The 18,601-nt window shown below is 45.7% G+C and overlaps 2 protein-coding genes across 2 annotated transcripts; both read right to left on the minus strand.

Moving 5' to 3' along the window:
* Positions 1 to 14,805: 14,805 nt before the first annotated feature.
* On the minus strand, positions 14,806 to 15,431 carry LOC129294845 (NADH-ubiquinone oxidoreductase chain 6). Its single transcript, XM_054933336.1, has one exon. It carries the CDS (start codon positions 15,421 to 15,423, stop codon positions 14,806 to 14,808), a length of 618 nt encoding a protein of 205 aa, XP_054789311.1. The 5' UTR covers positions 15,424 to 15,431.
* Positions 15,432 to 16,572: 1,141 nt separating this feature from the next.
* Positions 16,573 to 18,106, minus strand: LOC129294842 (uncharacterized). Its single transcript, XM_054933332.1, has one exon. The coding sequence runs from the start codon at positions 18,098 to 18,100 to the stop codon at positions 16,583 to 16,585; it is 1,518 nt and encodes a 505-aa protein (XP_054789307.1). The 5' UTR covers positions 18,101 to 18,106; the 3' UTR covers positions 16,573 to 16,582.
* Between the last annotated feature and the right edge of the window lie 495 nt (positions 18,107 to 18,601).

An 18,601-nucleotide genomic window follows, 5' to 3' on the forward strand; every position in this document is an offset into this window, starting at 1 on the left:
TGGTACCGAGTCTTGTAGCGTAAGATCCTTGGGAGAGAGTCACTCTCTCTTACAGACCATTAGACCATAAGAGTTTGCTAGGCTGTTTATCTCACTTCGGGCATCTTCCTATCCTGCTTCCTCAAGATAGGACCGGATTCCTTTTGTCAACCATGAGCTACTTAGGTTCATCATATGTTCATACGAAAACCATCTAGTGACGACAGGCTTCCGTTCGAACGTACTTTATGTATTGGGCGCTCCAAGTCTTTTTATTGGCTTTCATCCGCAGTTGCTAGTAAGTCAGTAGCAGCCTTTAGAGCTGGGATAAGTTGGGTAAGAATGTAAGATGTTACTGATGCTCAGATGATCGACCTATAGGGATAGGAAAGGCTTTGGCTCTTCAAGACGTAGATCTCGAGCTTTGCGAGAGCAGACCAATAGTAGCTTAGGGAGAGGAAAGTAGGCCTGCGGATAGAAAGAATTTCAGTTCAGTGACCGGACTAGAGAGAGCAAAAGAAGAAGTTCTCTTTCTAGCCCCGAGCTAAGTGACCACTGGGGCGAGGGAACCGCCCCTATTAGTCCTATTTGGCTCAGTTGGCTCTCTGTAAGGAAGATTAAGAATAGGGTTATGGTTCGCTTGTCATTACATTATAGGATTGAATTCTATACTTTTAGCCCGCTTCGCTACCGGGAGAATCAGGACTAAAGAAAGGGACTGAATGCTACCTCTACTTCCTGGCTTGCTTTGTTTGCTTGATTGAACTCATTTAGCAAGGGATTTAGCTAACGAAATCCTATACCCTGACCGAAGGTAGCACATAAGACGATGTGTAAAGCGTATAGCCAGCCGATGTAATCGAATCCTTCTGTTCCTAAGGGAAGGGGCTTACTCATATAAAATATATAAATAAAAGTTTGCACTTAATCTATTAAGGCCAATCTTCTGATCTTCAACTATTCTCACCCCTCGGAGTCTAAAAAGATGTGTATCTTGCTATTGGTATCAATCGGTCCTCTCTTTCCTTTTGGTGGTATAGCCGCATGTGTAGATTACCCTTATTCTTCATCTTCTCTACCCTTCGGTTGCTTAGGGCGCCCTGAGGGATTCGCCTCTAGGGGAATAGTTATTGATCACATAGCTTGGGTACTAGAAGTTGCTGATCGTATCATTCGGGCAGAACCTGGGTCCCTTAGTATTATGTATAGCGCAGCTCCCTCAAAGTTTCTTTTGCTAGTTTTGTTCCGATCGATGAAGGAAACTCGGTAGCGCGCGGATTCGTTTTCCTATTTCACTGGGATCGGTCCTAAGGCGCGTGCTTCAATATTGTCTTGATTGGCAGTCGCTCTTCTGTATTTTGAATCTTCAGAGAGACCCTTAGAGTTCTGTCCTGAATGGGAGGGTTGTTGAGTCAAGTCAAGAAGAAGAAAAAGAAAGTCCCACAAAGGAATCTTGGACAATGGGCACAAGTCTTTATTAAAGAATTAGTATCTCCATTATAATTAGCATTTCTATCAGCTCTGCTCTTTTGTCTCCTGAATATCATCTCGAGACCCAAACAACGAGATCCGGATTGGAACCAACGCATATTGATTCAAAGCTTATGGCCCTTCAATACAACCCCCCTGTGTATAAAACCGTAAGTGAGCGGTGCGAGTCTACAAAGAAGACTTTCCATCTTCCTTCTTTGGCGCTGCTGGAGATGCCCCACAAGGCCTTCTTTCTCAAGATTGAATTATTCGCAGTGAACAAAGCAACGTTTATTAATCCATTTCAGTAGGTGGCGGTGTACACTAGGTATCAACAAAGGACGCTTTCTCTCACCCAGCCCTTTGGAGGTGTTAACTCTTCGCCTTCGGCTTTCTATTGAATGATCCATCTGGTGTGCTATTTATACTCCGTCAGTGAGGGCTTCTCCCTTTTCAATCTACATGGCATACGTACACGAATGAATATTCAAACTCATCGACTCGGCTCAAAGCATATGATCAAAGCTCTAGTGGCGCACATAGCAATATCAGAATAGAATTCTCGTCGGCCTGACCGGCAGTAATAGCGAACTAACACTGTTCTAATAGAAAGGGGGAGTCCCTCTTTGCGGTAGATAACGCAACCGAACACAAAATGAAGCTTTCAGTCTCGCAAAGCATCTGGGCGAGCCCCTCCCCCCGGAAACAGCCAGCGAATCGATAACTGAACAAGAGGAAGTAGAGCGTCTCACGACTCTATATGCTGTACCACATACTAAGACCTAAAGCCGTTCTTAATAGAAGTCCCCAGGAGCTGGTTCCTTGAAAACTCTTCCCTTGACTTCTATACGAACTGGTCAAGATTTCACTTCTTTTTCTTCGCCTCTATCAATTCCTTCGTCGAGAAAGAAAGCAATAAACGCTCGGGTGGAGGAGGAATTTAGTACCAAAAGCAAGCCGGTTCAGCCCCCCCTACTAAGCATACATTTATTACCAGATCCGATAACAGCGATTCTCCGTCTCTGACCAGGAGGTATCACATCTACAGACATTAGCCCCAAATGCTAGCTCGCATTATTCATAGTAAGTCGCTACATCATGCTTTTGAGGAAGCTATTCGGGCTTAGCCCGCCTCCTATTTATCAATTCTTTCCGTTTGATGGGCGTGCTCTTGTTTCTAGGTTTGGATGTTCTTTAAGGGTCTACTAGATTACGTCAATACATGAATCTCATCTTTCCAATCTCTTTATTCTTTACCCGCTCATTCCTCTGACTTTATGCCTTCTATTCGGCTCCTACCCTACCAAGTCCGACCGGGGGTTAACTTTTCGTTATCAACTGCTTTCTTACTTCAAAATGTTGTATCATGGGCTTGACTTTGACATCGCTCCTGCAACAGCAATTATGATAGGCATTTCACCACCTGAAGGAAAGAAGAAAGGCCGGCTTCCCTATTATACGAGGATTGATTCCCAGACACGCCTGGAACTACTAGACGGAAGACTAAGAAGAAAGCAAAGTCAACCTAAATTCAAGGCTTCGGGGCTGAGTTACACCTCTCTCTCTTCTCTCTCCCTGGAACTGATAAGAAGGAAATCAATTCAACAATTCCATGAGCAGTGGTATGGCAAAGAGTCGGAATAGGACGTAGCACTAGGCTAAGGCAAGCACAGAAGGGAAGCAAGAAACGGAACTCAATGCTGGGGCGGATTCGGAAACCAGGCTGCCTCTGCCGTCAACCTCGGCATCACCCTCTTCACCGGCTTCTTCTGGGGACTCTCTTCACATCAATGCATCTTCAGAGAATGAGGAATCTCTTTCTGCGGAGTCGGGGAATTCCCCCCCGGGACTCCGATCACGAGAAGAACGAAAGCGTCCAGTGATTCTCCACATGATGTCTAGAAAACGCTTTCGTCGCCCCTATACCTTTGGTCGGTTGAGGAAGTAACCCCTTTCGAAGGTAGGAAAGAAATCATTCTCTTAACCCGATCTTGCGGTAAGCGGATTCCCTGGGTCGACTTCTTCTTGCAACTGATCCAGCATCTGATCTAGCGATCCCTGTTTGTTGAAACTACTCTAGCTGCTGTGCTACGGTTACCCGACAACCCTCAATTTGAGCTTCAAAATACGCTGTTTTGTGAAAAGTATCCATTTCTATGTCCCTCTTAGAGCTAAAATCTCAAGTAAGCCAAAAACACGGGGTTTCTTAAACTTTGGAGATGGAAATAGATAGGACACATTGCGACTGAAGGCGTTAGGTGGAGCTAAGGTTTTGAAAGGAATGATATGCCAGTAGTCTTGCCCTCGGGGTATTGCCCGTTCTCTCCTCCTCCCCCTATCTAAGAGCATCTGCGTTCTCAGAATATTTCCTTGTCTCATCCTTATTTCAGTAAAATTCTGAAAGTGAGAGTTCTTTCACCTAATCGGCGAACGTACTCTTCCGTCCTTTCCCTCAGCTAAGCCTATCAACTCTATTCAATCAGTTAACACTGTAGCTCCATGCTGTCGCCCAATCAGTTGACACTTCATTTCATGCTGAACCTTTCAGTCATACCTACCTTCTTTCTATTCTCATCCCGATCAGACCTCGAACTTCCCCTTCATTTTAACAAAGAAGCAAAGAAAGCTTGACTTAGGGGCCTTTTTTGATTAGTAGGGGGAAAAAGTGAAGTGCCTAGTCTAACAAATATCTCTTTCGTGTTGGCCCTCCACTTTCGATACCGAAAAAGCAAGCCGAGCAGAGAAGGTAGCTAGTGAAGTACCGGGCACGGTAGCTAGCGGCTTTGGTTTCGTCGTAGAATCTACTCTTTCAGGCACCGAAGTCAAATCGCTTTGTCTTGCTCGTTTGTTTCTTCCCGCATGACTGCTTGGAATGGAGCTACGGGGCTGAGGGGAGCTATAGACGGTGTAACCGATCAATTGAACGAAAGCTTTGACTAGGCATGAGGGGGGAAGCGAGCAAACTCCCCTTTCATTATAGACCCAAAAGAAGCAAGCGTAGCGGGCAGTTGCTTGCGATCCGAGAATGACTTATAAAGAAAGTTGAGAGGAACCAGATCAGATTGTTAGACCGAAGCCACCAGGCATTGACGGAATGATGGCCGGGATGTTTCCAATGCGTTCTACACGGGCCTTTCTTCCCAAGAAGTCTCAACAAAAGAGACAAGATTCCCTCTCAAAGAGAAGCATGCTTGAAGTTTGATTCTCTGAAAAGGCTTTTTGTGGCCGCCTCAAATCTATAACAAAAAGGGAAGAGGCATGACTAGTTGGGATTGTCAGTGAACGGCTCGCGCAGGTAAGATATAAATACAATACGCGCAGGTGCGAAAGCCACTCGCCCCTATCGAATAAAGTAAGGAGAGGAGCGCGCAGGAGATGGTGATAAAGTTTCTTCCTCTCTTTATCGCTCTCCCGATAGGGATTTAGAATGAAAGTACCAAGGAAGGACTGTAACAGCAACAAAGAGCTATCTTGTAACTAGCACCCCGACCTTTCCTATCTTCTAGACTATTAGTAGCTTAACTCCCGATAGGGAACTGAGACTGAGATCAGATCAAGTAACTCTTCTTATCGTTACAGTGAGCGAAGGTTTTTTATTACATTACTAAGCGGTATCGAATGATCGAATCTTAAATAAGTATAGTTACCTGTAAAGCTTAGGCTTGCCATCCTCTCGCTTTGCTCTTCTTGCTCTTGTTCGCTCCTTGTCAATTCTTTCTTACTCGATGGGGAAGAAGGATACGATTTGACTTTACTTACAGGAACTAAAAAGTAGAATGAGACACTACAGCTAAATCAGATAAAGAATAGTGTAGGAACTACAGCTTTTTCATCCCTTTGATTGACTTGATCTACGGGCTAAGCAGCTCGAGCAAATATTAGAAGAGAAATTCTTACTTCCTTACTTCCCCTATCTCTATAAGGCCCTAGGGCCTAGGGAGAAATTCCATAATCAGGATTTCTCGGAGCCAGGGTTTAGTGATCACTTACGCAATTTGAATTGGATTAGCTAATGAGCTAACTTCCGTTCCGAACCTTATCTCCTAGAGTACAGTCTCGGTCCCTTGCTCCATACTTTGAGATGCATCCCGATTTCATTCCGATGCACATGTTTTATCTGTTTGACTCAGAAGCACGAATCGCACATTTCAGTCTCCGGTAAAAGAGATTCATACCTCTCAAAGATCCATTACTATACGATAGAGTTACGAAAAAACATTTAATTTAGGGCAAAAACCTTGCCCTTTTCTTTTGAGAACCTTTTCCTTTTAGGATGAATCCCTTAGTTGGTCTAGCTCCTCTTCCTAAGCACGGCTTTCCCGCTTTCCATTCCGGATTTTCATTTCTAGTGGAGTTCCTTAGAATTGATGTTGCCGGAGCGCTTAGTGTAAGAAGGGCCATGCGATCCGCTATTCAATTACCTTTGTTCCTCGTCGTTCTTTCCCGGCGGTAGTAGTCCGAGAGGATCGAATCTTGGATTTAGCCCTCCTGTACCAATGACCGTCGAGGCTGTCAAGGTTTTAGAAAATCCTTTTTTTTGGTTAAGGCAGACGGATTCAACAGGGATAATGAAGGCGCTGTTGTTATGACTGAATCGGGCAATTCGCCCCTCTACCATTTATCCCACTAACCGATAGGGCAATGGACCAGGAGATTGGAACAACTCAATGCTCAAGTCAATTTCCCGATTAGAAGGCTAGCAGACTCTGAGGGCCGGCTTGCAACGAATCGAAGACTCATCACGGACGTCAGACAATAGGCGATTTCACCTTACCACAATAAAGACGAAGATACGAAAGGGTTAGGGCTGATCTGCGGAGGACTATAGTGCGGGAAAGGCTCGGTTAGAGCCTAGAATGGCTGAATTTCTTCTATTACATAAATTTTGCTCTTATCTATCCCCTATCCTTAATATCAGGGCTCCTGGGTAAGGCTCCCCACCAAGATCAGATCCCCCCACAGTTCAGAAAAAAATCATTACGAAGTTAAGCCCCGAGGACGACTCCCATACAATTCTTGCGAGAGCTGGAGAAGCCTCGTCTACGGGTAAAGCCCCAGAACTCTCGCTTATAGCTTATATGGGAGGGAATAGAACCCTAACTTATATTGGAGTTCATATCACTACGAAAACAAGAAGTGAGTCAGTCCGGTCGGTCTTTCGAATGTAGTTCAGTCCGCTTCAATCTCTTCTCCAATTTCTGCTACCGATAGCAGAAGTTTCTAGTTTCTACTCGCTTACGTCACAAAATCCCTTCTTTTCTTAATGTAGTTCAGTTTGAGCTATATCAATAGAATTCTAGGGCCTTCCCTTCTAGCAAGAGAACTCCATAGCGTAAAGCATAAATAGATAGAATCGAACTTACGTAAACTCTCCTTCTCTCTTTCCTCCCCTGCTACGTGGCCTATTGGGGCATGAACGCTACGCTACTATACTAAGAAAAGAATACCATCCCTTCGGCTCGGTAAGTAAACGTGCACGTAGGCTTTTTTTTGGTTATGAGACTCCACGGCATTTTGCCGCCTATTCTCTGCTTTCATCTCCTTGTATTAACCAGCCCGATCACTTCCCCAATCTACACGCCTTGATCGCGAACAGGTGAGCAGCCTTGTTCTCTCTTTCGTGGTCAAAGCAAAGCTAGTCTTGTCGGATGATTTACTCGATGTTAGAAGGTGATTTATTTCCTCCGCTGCTCGATGAGAACACCCTGCGAGCTCTGCTCTATATCGCCCTTATCGATTCGTTGGCCCCATTTGGATGAGTCACAGCACTCTCCACTGAGAAAAGAGAAATCAGTCTATAGTCTGTGCTCCGCTCCGGTACAAGAAAGAAGAAAGAGGGACGGACTGGAGTAAGGATAAGATTGGCGAGTTAGCGCACCGGCTAGTAAAGGCATTCATTCCGGAGTTCTTTCCCAAAAGTCAATCAGGGAATAGAAGAAGAAGCATCAGCAGACGAGCCTGCTGTCTTTTCGGTAACAGTCTTCCCAATCCAAGCTGGAACATAGCTGCTCAGATTGATTGTGCTCCTTGAACTTGAAGCCCGCCTAAGCTTTAGCTAAAGTCAAGTAGGGACCCCCCAGAGGAGGGTAACTCTTCTCTTCCAAGAAGTGACCTTAAAAGCAATAGGGGAGCAGCTCCGCCCCCAGAATGGAACCCCACAAGTGAGTCCGCCATATCCAATCCAAGTGGCTAGTATGCGCTCTTTTTTGGACATTTCAACAAACTACACGGACTGCTAAGGTTCGGTCGAGATACCCCTATATATCTCTAACTTGCTTCTTTGTTCGAGCTGCTATCGCCTATCGCGCCCCTCACTTCTTTTTCGCTAGCTAAGCTGAAATCCCCTACTTCGCCCTTATTAGTATAAGGCTTCAGTCGGTACTGAATCTGTGTCCTGTCCCTTTGGTCCCCCTCGTTTAAAGCCTTCCTTAAGTAGTTAAGAATAGGTAATACCCTAATAGAGTCGAAATCTGTTTCAATGTGCTTATGTAATTATGTGCTAAATCATAAGATAGAGATGGTGATGAGATGAAACCAGAGATGAAACCGGGGATCCCACCGGAGATTCCACCGGAGCTATATCAAGTGTTATATTGTCCCGTGATTGGATATTGTAGCTTGTCTCCCTTATTGCGGCGGGATACAGATAATTAGTTAGGGCCAGCAGTCTTCACTCCAGCGAGTTAGCGTACCGGCTTTCGCCTTTACTTTATACGATAATAGGGCTTGTTTGCCTATACCTGATAGAGTCCATCTTGTCTTGAAGTGAAGAAAGAGAATGAGGAAAGCAATAAAGGCTGCGAGAGTGAGCCCTGCTCCTGCTATTGAATCACTGGGATTGTCTTGCTTTCTAAAAAGCACACCCTATTATCATCGGAATAAGAATCTGAAGTTGGCTCGTAACGTAAGGTGGGCTCGAAACGAAGGAGGGCCCGAACTCGTAGGTTGGGTCAAAAGGGTTCGGTTCGATATCAAGGTATGGTACCATTTGATGGGATAAAATTATCATACTAAGGCGAAGTTCCCCACCGGACACGAGCGAACCCAAACCACTCCTCTTTCTTATCCTAAAAGTGAGTGAAGCGACCCATCCGACGAAATAGGGATTGAAAGAATCGAATGCGTACCTAAGACTCAAAAGGCTTCGGCTTCGGGTCAGGGCGAGGCAAGGGGATAAGGTGCTGGGCGAAAGCCCCGACTCTAGAAAAGCCGTTGCGCGTTAGAAAGAAGCAACGGGCTACTAATAGCAATAGCAATAGCAATAGCTCGTACGGGATAGGGCCCAGGATAGGGGACTGGTTACGGGAACGGGTAATAGGGCAAGCACCGGACTGAGACGGTCTAAGAGGACTGGTTTATAGGAGCTCGTAAGGTGGGCTTGAAAGACTGGCTGAGTGAGGGCGTAGAATAGAAGGCGGCAGACAAGGTCGTAGAGTTCGTCCCCGGAGCCAGGGGAGGGGGAAGGGTGAGCGAGCCCTTGGGCTAACTAATAGCACCTGGCCCAGCTTTCTCTTTCGGATCTTGAATGGGAGTGGTATTTGCAAAGCCTGCCAGTTTATTAGGTTAGGAAACAAGCAGCCAATGGAGTCAGAGAACCTCAGATAATGTTGTGTACGATATTCTGACTAAGCACTAGAGCGAGAGATGCTTCCGAAGCTGAGCCTTTTAGTGCGGACGACATCGTAGAAGAAGACGGCGTCCTTTCTCTTAAGTGATCACCCTCAAAGGACATAAGGGCGGATGGGACGGAGTTGATTAAGTAGTGCGTGACTATGGATTAAGAACTTCACTACTAACTACCTGTAGTACAAATGATGGACAGAAGAGAAGGGCCGCGGAAAAGGTTGGCTCGACACTCGAGGGTTGGCTTGGAAGAAGGTTCGCGTCGGCTCGAAGGTATCACTCTATAAAGGTTTGCTCGCCGCAAGAAGGAGAAGCCCCGCCTCGCACTAAATAAAATACATCCTAATCCCCGGGGAAAAGAAAAAGAAGAAGAGGCATAAGCCGATCCAGAGCCAGTTCCGGTTGGCATAGACAGAAATTAGATTATTATAAGAATTTATCCTCCCTTTTAAAAAAGGAGCAATTTCATCGACAGGGGACTTTATCTTTCTAGTACCAACATGATATTCTTTCTTACTTCACTGAACTTATTATTCTTCTCTTTGTAAGCTCTTTACTTTTAATATAAGAATCAGAATATAAGATATCCGGTAGTTGCCCCATTATCTGTTAGTTGCCCCATTCATTATCCGATGGATGGGTCCGAAAGTCTGTCTCTTCTGACACTTCTTTGTTCGAGCCGAACTGCTTTCGAGCCACAGCCTACTTTCTACCTTTCTTTCGAGCTAATTAGAGCAGAGCCCACCTTTAGCGCTCCTCTATACCTATAAGGCCTTCCATTCCCATCAGGAGAATCCAAATCCTTTTTATTGAATTTCGGGACCGACCCTAGCCGCCTAGGCCTTCTTTGTTGTTTTATACCCGAGCGAGGATTGAACTACATTAACGAAATTCGAAGGTGAGGACCCGAACTCATTTCTTTCTTCTCCTGAAAGCGAGTGAAATGACCCATCGGACGCCGGGACGCGAGCGATCTACCGCCGCCCGCCCTTCGGTCTCTTCCCCCCTATCCCGTTAAAGGCGCGTTTCCTCATTTGGACTCCAGTCCGGGTATATTATGGATTATTTATGCTAAGGTTGGGTACGGACTGCAGGGAAGGGATATGGCAAGGTGCGGATCAATGGTATACGGTTCGACTGCTACTGACGGGAGAAAATTAGAATATTAAAGCAAGCGAAGCTGCGACCCACCCGAAATGGGGGCGCAGATATGAAGTAATCCGTTGACGGAATAGATCGTAGGCCCCAGACAGAGGTTAAGGCCTGCCTAAGTGAAATTCCCCACCATCTAATGGGACCTTAGAATCGAATCGTCGGTTCCAATCTCAAACCCGGGAATGGATTTTCTAAAGACGGGACGGACATATCTAAGATCAGCTGACGCAATAGAGCATCTCGGTTGCGACAGTATCTATTGAGTCTATATACCCAGATCTAGCGCTGAAGACCGGGCTGGCAAGGCTGGCTAAGAAGTCTCGAATTCCCCCTATCGACTTAAGGGCGAAAGCTGGTGCTTCTTTCCCTAACTAAAGCTATCGGTCGATAAAACTCTCCTTATCATTGCTTTATCTAATAGTGCTTGGGCTAAGGAACGTAGGAGCAAGCACTAAGCGTCTTCAATCCGCAGGCTATTAGTCACGAGAATCCAAAATTCCGTAATAAAACTCTTCTTTCAAATGGGCCTCTCCTTTCACTGCTTCTAGCTCAATAAAACTAGCGTAAATAGACTCGACGAACTTCGCTTCCGGAACCTCTCCTTCTGTCTTTCCTCCCCGATCCGTGGCCGAAAACAATAATTAGTAAAAGGTCTCGCTCTCGCAGGTAGAGCGGTAGGAAAGGGGATCGAAACAAGCCCTAAGTAAAGGCGAAAGCCGGTGCAGAAAAGGGAGGGGCTAGGTGGTCTCGAACGAAGATGGGCTCAGAGCGGAGGCTGGCAACAAGGTTGGCTAACAAGAAGAAGAGAAGGTCCGCTGAGGCCTGGGAAAAAGGGAGAAGTAGGGACGCGGGGTCCCCGCGGTCCCCTCTATCTACTTCCTATGGTACAACCTAAGAGTAAGAGAGTCTCCAAATATCGTCTTAGAGCTAACCTATAAACTAGTCTTAGAGGAGTTTTCTTAGAAAAATGCCCCTAGGAGGTCATAGAAGAAGTCAGTCGGTCCATCCAGGTCCAGAGGGCGCATCGACCTTGGTTGGGGCTTGGTTGAGAAGTTTTGAGGAAAGGAAGATGTATTGTTGGAATTGGAACCGATACCATCTTCTCTTCATCTTCGGGCGAAGCCAGTGAAGCTAGCGTGAATCAGAAAAGTCAAATATAAGAATCTAATCTAATAATGCTAGTCACACACGGTACACATTTATTTTCCTTTTGAAAAGCTTGCTCGAGCTCGTAGTAAAGCTCTTTATTTTATCCTACCGCTTTGCGATCGTTGCTATCCAAGCATCCTCCTATCCATCCCTATTTATTCTCAAGAAATGATGAGTCACCACCCTTTGGCGCCCCTTTAGAGTTAGAGTGAGTTAAGCTCCTGGTCGATAACTCGATAACTTCGTACTTGGTAAAACTGTGAATTCTTTTAAAGTAAAGTATTCGGATTCGGATTATGGGGCCAGTTAGAGAATAATAAGAATTCCTGAAGTTCGGAAATAGTCTCGAGCAGCTCTTCCTTGCTCTTGTTCTAGCTCCTTGGACTTATCTGCTTTATAGCAGCTAGTCCCCTTTTCCTTACTTTACTAAGGGGGGTCACATCACTCGCGGACGAGGGAAAAAAGTGTGATTTATTGGACCCGGGCATATTTATATCTCCATCTCCGAAGAGAAGAGCTTGCCCTATTGGAAATGTGGATCGATATTTCTACTCTTACTTCGAGACCGCAGCAGACCCCTTAGCCTAGCCTAGCAGACCTCTGAACCCTAGCACTAGTACGAGACCGAAGCGCAGGACCCCAAGCCAACCAAACCACCTTTGCCAGGCCACTCTCTAGAGCAAATTCTAGCCAATTTAGAGACTATTTCCGATCCCAAGCCTACAGATTCGAAACCTCCTTCTTCTGCGGATGTGGATTTGCTTTCTTGTGCAGCTGATCCAGCAAAATCTCACTCCTCTCCTTACTTTATTCGATAGGGGCGAGCAAGCTATTCTTCTTTGGCCTCTCGTTGAAAAGCAAAACTTATCTAGAGTAGAAGGCATATCCTGGATCGACTAAGCCGGAAAGGAGTCAGTATTTACTTTCACGACTATCAAGCCAGGAATGAGCTGAGATATCGGAGTTTCAATCAAATGAAGGATGCGATCCCGTAATAAGTGTTGGAGGGAAAGAAAGCATTCTCAGAAGGAGTGAAGCTCGGAACTGTGAGTTGAACTCTTGCCCGGGGATGCTCCCAATCGTTAATCCTCGGATGTGATCCAAAGGGATAACCAACCTCAACCGAATAAGCCGAAACCGTAGAAGAAGAAAGGGCAGAAAGCGAAACTGCTAGATCAGATGTTCCAGTTGTCGAGGAAAGCTTCTTCTTTACTTTAGAGGGGAGGGAAACTCTCTTTTCTTCGCTTCTTTGATAGGTGTCTTAGCAGAAAGCTGAATTGATTGTGATTGACGTAGCTTCTTTCCTCAATTAACTTCTTTCTTACGAGATTACATCACATCTCTTTCGACTCTCTTCACTCCCTTCACCTCCTTTCACAGAGGGGAAAGTCTGACTCTTCCTGTCGAGGCAGAAGCCTTTCCTTTCGTGTCCTTTATCAAGCAAGGGAGGACTGACAAAAGAACCTCAACAGACTCGGGATCAGGATCCGATGCAACTCTATGTCGAGCGACTTTATCCCCTGGTCGAGTGACCCATTACGTTAGAAGGCCTCTCGCTCCTGGCTTTTCTTTATGGATAGATCTTGACTTTTGTGAAAGAAGCCCACATCCCCACTCTTCTTTCCCCCTCCCTTCAAAGGGAGGGCCTCGCCGTCTAAGGTAAGGCTACATTATCTTTATTCTTACATCCCCTAGCCCTATGTGCTGAGGCAAAGTTAAGGATACCATGAGGTACGGCCAATCCTATTGAATCGTCTCAAGCGGACCCTACCGATGGAGGAAAGACTGTAGTTCCTGCTTCACCAGTTCTTCGATGTCCTTGAAAATGATAAATAAGAAGTCAAAAGAGCAGCAAGAGGGATAATAAACAGAAAGCGGAAGCAGTGCTAAAATAGGATGAGAGCTTGTCTCAGCAAGTGGTATTTTCGACGAGATTTCGAAAGAGAAGTCTCATTCGGAGTGTGCCCGGAAACTCTTCGCGAAGTACCAACGCTTGGCTTGGCGCTTCGTAATCAATATACAATAGTTGACCATCACGTATGGGTGAACCATTTCTTCAAGGGTGAAATTGAGAGACAGGCCCCACAGCCTAATAGAGCCAAGAAGAAAGGTATGTCAGAGACGGCCAACTTCCATCACAAGTCCAGCGGCAAAATATGCTGGAGAAGAAAAAGTCCTTGCCTTGCTGCTGGTTACTGAAGCCCGACTCCGCTCCGGAATTCTCAAGTGAGACGACTTAGCCGCATTCTTGGCTCTCTGGTTGAGCCGCTTTGTCCTTCCGAACAACCGCAGCAACGTCATTCGCCCGGAAACATTCGTCATGGCCGGGTTCTTGGTGCAGGGAAAGAGAGTAGCCATAGCTCCGGCCTTGCCAGCATTTATTAAAATGTAAAAAAGTCAAGGGAGCCAATAATCTGTGAAGAACTTAGTGCTTGTTTTGATTCTTTAAGACAATCTTATATGGAGGATCTCTAGCCCGAGGATTGATGTATTCAAAAGACATCCCTAGCCTAAGAGCCTGTACTACTCACAACCAGCTTAATTATAGCCGTTGCTAGTATAACACTAGAGATGTATAGCGCTATTTTACTACTATCTTTATATACTGGATTAGCAATGGCAGATTCTTTAGTTGCTAGTTCCTCAAGGACTTCTCGTGCCTCCCTATTCCCATCGCCTTTTTTTGTTTAAGGGCTGCTCGCTTCGACAATCTGATCCCCCATACTAGACGCAGAATACATACTTGACGTACTAGACGTAGAATCCATAGTGACCTGCATTGCTTCTAATAAATTCATATTTTCAATGAGTCTTTCAAGACAGCTCTGTATTTCATAGGTAGAGGTTTGGTTCCAAAGAAGATATCCTATCAATATTGGAGGAAGGAATTGGTTTAAAATACCACATAGATGTAAATTGAATAATTCACCCCTGCTCATTTTACCTAGGCTAACCTTTCTTTCGCTGGGTGAAAACTGCTTTTTTAGCTTTGGCCTACTAAAGGCGAAAGCCCATCTTAATAAGGCACCGATTCCAGCAACCTTAGCAGCAGAGAATAATCATACAACCTTCTAGCTACTCTTGCAGCATAAAATGAGAGGGATTTCACTGTGAAGAGATGCTACATATTAAATATTTAATACCCCCGGTCCTCAAACGAGAGTTTTTCCAATATTTTGAAATATCACCTTTTCTATTTAGATACTAATTGAACCTATGTGATTTTTGATGATACCAAATGTCCTTAGATAAAGTGATAAAGTAGCAGATTGCCCAGAAGAGAGGCGAATTCATCGACATCCCTTGTCCTCGTTGGAAGCTATTAGTTAATAGGTTGCCCGTTATTCGTGGCTTTTAGCCGCTTTCGCTTTTATCGCTTTGCTATCTCACGAATTGGATTCGAACCAATATCTCCGGGCTACTTTCCTTTTAGTAGATCGTGAGTGGGTCTGTCGTCCTCCTCATTATAGTCCTCCTAAAATCAATAGCATTTCGTCGGAATACATCCTGTCTTTTCACCTTAGTAGTCCTATGCATAGTCAGTACGATAGCCCCAATCATGGCTACTAATAAAATAAGACTAGGAAGCAAAAACCAGACGAAATAGTGGGTATAAAGTAAATTGCCCAATGTTTCCAAATTAGTCCAACTTCGTACCTTTCCGGCATAAACCGTATATCTCAGAGAGGTCGTATTTCTTTGGGTTGGTAGTAATGGAATGGTTTCATTATCTAAAATGAAGAACATTTCCCACCAAAGGATCAGTCCAATAATACCACTCACTGGTAAATAGCGCAATACTTCTTCGTGAATCTCCGCTATTTTAATATGGAACATCATAACAACGAATAGGAATGAAACGGCTATAGCTCCTATATGAACCACTGGGAAGATCATAGCGAAGAAGTCGAGACCTAACAAAAGAAGTAAACCTGAAGTGTCGCGAAAGACTGGGATGGGAAACAAAACGGAATGTACCGGATTTTTAGCACGTGCTACCATCAAACCAGAGACCAAAGCAGGGCTCGACAAAACAGAAAGTATCATGGTACCCTTAGTCCAAAAAAAACAGCCCTCCCTGAAATGGAACTCTCATGCTAGTTCTTGCTCCAGCATGAAAGTCGATCTATTTATTACGACCTGCGCGGTTGTTGACCAACGAACTACGTGGGAGAAAGAAAGATGCACAAACTGGAAAGAACTCATTTCTCAGGAGAAATATACCTAGACCGACCTGCTAATTCCATAAAGACCTAGCGAAGAGACTTTACTGAATGACTTGATCGATCGTACTAGATAGATAGTCTCAGATAGACAACCTTTCATACGCAATTCCTCGATGCCAATCTCGCACTTGACACGCAAAGCAATAAACAGCAGTCTATCTTCACAGAGAAAGAGAAGGAGAAAAGAAGCGAGAGACCATAGGGAAAGTTTTGTTAGTAACTCGAATGATAAGGAGAACAGTGAAGCTTACTTATAGTTAGACCCTCACGGCACACTTTTGACTTAAACCCTTCTCTAGTTTCAATGAAAAATACCTAACTACACACTTTCTATATCTCAATTGAACACTCAATCGCTTTTTGATCTCAATCTCATAAGTAAGCAAGCTACCTTGTCAATCAGCCTAAGCTACCTTGCTACATCTCTATACCAAGGATTATCGTTCGTTCCCACGTGGAAGGCTGTGCCTTCGTGTTCATGGTACTCCAGAGTTTAGCAGGCAAGTCGGAATTCGGTGATAGACTCGCTAAAGCAAGCTGTAAGTAAGTTTCAAGTCTGCCTTACGCTAGAAAGCTCACTACACGCCACGTCACTGCAAAGAAAGACAAGCTACGAACTACCGCTGCCCTTCCGTGCTCGTAGGTTGACTCCCCTATGCATCCGGTCTCACAAACGTGCACTTCCCTTATGCATCCAGCCGCTTCACTAATGTGAATAGGTTATACATAAGGGTGGGTTGGTTATATACTCTTATTATTATGCGCCTTCCTTCTTCGAACCTTTTGGTATGTATTGCCCCCTAAAGATCAGATCCACCAGACGAGAAAGTCAATTCCGCACTGCTGCTGAGTCGTCGGACTTATCCACCAAGGGATTCGTGGAATTTCTGTGGATTGTGTTGGCGGAAATCTACCAAAGCTAGGCAGATAGACCCCCTTTCCCGCTGCTAGAGGTTGTAACAATCCGAAGAATCCCCCCACTACTTCTTACCTTGCCACTCGCGTCGGAGTACCATTTCAGTAACTTTAGATTGGCGAAAGTTAAAGAAGTCCGTTTGGACTTCCCGAAAGTAGGGGCTATTGTTTCCTTCAGTTTGTAGACTCCGGAGGATTTCACCCATCTTTTCCCCTCCGTGCCTTTCCTCTAGCATCTCGGTGAGCCTCTCTGCCTGGAAGCCCCCTGGAACACGGGTGCGCAGGTCCCTGAACAGGTCAAGGATGCGCTCCGAAATTCTTTGGTGGTTCTCCAAAATTTCGGCAACAGATTCAAGAGCGGCCTGTTGACCAGCCGTCTCTTGAATAGGGGGCTGGCCCATGGGGGGGGTCCTCTCCCCTGGGGAGCGGTAAGGATCGGAGGGTCCAACCGAGGAAGGCCCGACGTCCTCTCTGGGATCTGTGCTCCCTCTTTTTCTAGAAGCGGGCTCGGCTTCGCTATGTTCCGGACCCTGACCCTGACCTTCAGAATCTGACGACAGGTTGAGGTACTTTTTCCAACTGCCCGACTCACTATTAGCCCCCGAATCTGACCCTGTGGGCATCATGCGAAGAGGACCCAATATTTCCGAGACTTCAACCTCCGTAATGAGGACCCTTGCCCCAAAACCTATGGACCAGGCAAGTCCCCCCGCGAGGCCAAATTTCCATAAAGCAAAGGAGAGGGCTCGAGCCCCCAGATTTAGGCCTAGCCTCCAAAAGACCGTCTGAAACGGTTCCATCCAACTCAGGATCATACACCCCAACAAATAGCACATTCCCCCCAAACAAATCGGTAAAATAAAGGATAAAGTAGCCCTACAACAAAAGGAAAATCTGCTTCTAGCCACACTATTGTTTTTTCCCCTTTTTTGATCTTGAGCGAAGAAAGCGGGCTTTGCCCCAGCTACCGCTATCCTTGGGAAAGCAAAAGAGCTACCGAAAGAAAGGGATGCAGTCTCTCCCTTGGCCTTTGGAGAGGAGAAGGCAGAGAAGAAAACGTCCTTCGCGCAAGTTTTTTTGCTTCCTGCGCCCTTACTCTTCAACCAAGGAGGCATTCTGGTAGGAAGGCCGACCACTACATAAGCCGCCATCAGTCCAGGAGAGAAGCAAGCTACCTTTCTTTGATCCACCTTCCCGGGCAGGGAAGAGCACGAAAATAGGCCGCGGATGGTGGTCGTGGTAGGTTCGAGGATCTTACGCGGCGGAGCTTCATTCCTCTCCCTATCGGTCGAGCCACTCCGTACCTCTATCGTGTTGCATTTCCTCTGGCGGCGTAGCTGTAGCTGCACCCCCTCGATCCATCGTACTGGAGCGATCCGAGAAGAACGATTAGGGTCATATTCTATCCTTTCTACAATGCCCATAGACGAAGTGCTTCGTTTCAGATCAATTCTTCGCTGTAATCGCTTCGATCCACCCCCTCGGTGAAAAACCGTAATACGCCCTGAAGAATTCCTACCAGCAGACTTCCCTGTACTCAAAGTGAATTGTCTAAGTGCTCTCCCCTCTTGGCTTTTTCTCATTGTCTATCTCGCGAATCTGTCCGAATTTGAGCTCCTACTCCTGCTCCTCCTTCATCCTCGTTAGTTGGTCCTTTTGACGCTTAGAAGAGTGAGAAATTCTGCCCCGGATTCCTTTTCTCTTGGGCATCTCTTCGTGTACTGATTCTTTTTGATCTTGTACTTGTACCAGCGGATGTGCGTACTAACGCACAACGTGCGGAGCAGCTCGCCCCTATCGAATAAGCTGGAGAGGGCTTGAGACGCCAGGGCTACTTTATTCGTAGCTGGAACAAGCAACGGCTTTCGCTAACGCTTAATCCGTTGCTTGTTGGGTCACTTCACTCTCCGTAGGGGGAAGAAGAGTGCTTTCCCGGGTAAGAATGAGGATTTGAGTTTTCCTTATCCCTCACCATAGCAGGAACCTCACTAACTTTATCAGCCCTTTCGGTGCGGCCACTAAGAAATTGCTTATACACTAAACAGCTGCTTATATACGCTTACTAAAAGACTGACTTTCATTCA

This window comes from Prosopis cineraria, unplaced genomic scaffold (genome assembly GCF_029017545.1).
Source record: "Prosopis cineraria cultivar Desert tree isolate PC_DT_omini unplaced genomic scaffold, ASM2901754v1 PC16, whole genome shotgun sequence".
In the NCBI taxonomy this organism is placed as follows: Eukaryota; Viridiplantae; Streptophyta; class Magnoliopsida; order Fabales; family Fabaceae; genus Prosopis; species Prosopis cineraria.

What these genes read in the sequence shown, in the direction of transcription:
- LOC129294842 (XM_054933332.1), bottom strand. Translation starts at nt 18,100, where the DNA reads ATGAGAAAAAGCCAAGAGGGGAGAGCACTTAGACAATTCACTTTGAGT.
- LOC129294845 (XM_054933336.1), bottom strand. Translation starts at nt 15,423, where the DNA reads ATGATACTTTCTGTTTTGTCGAGCCCTGCTTTGGTCTCTGGTTTGATG.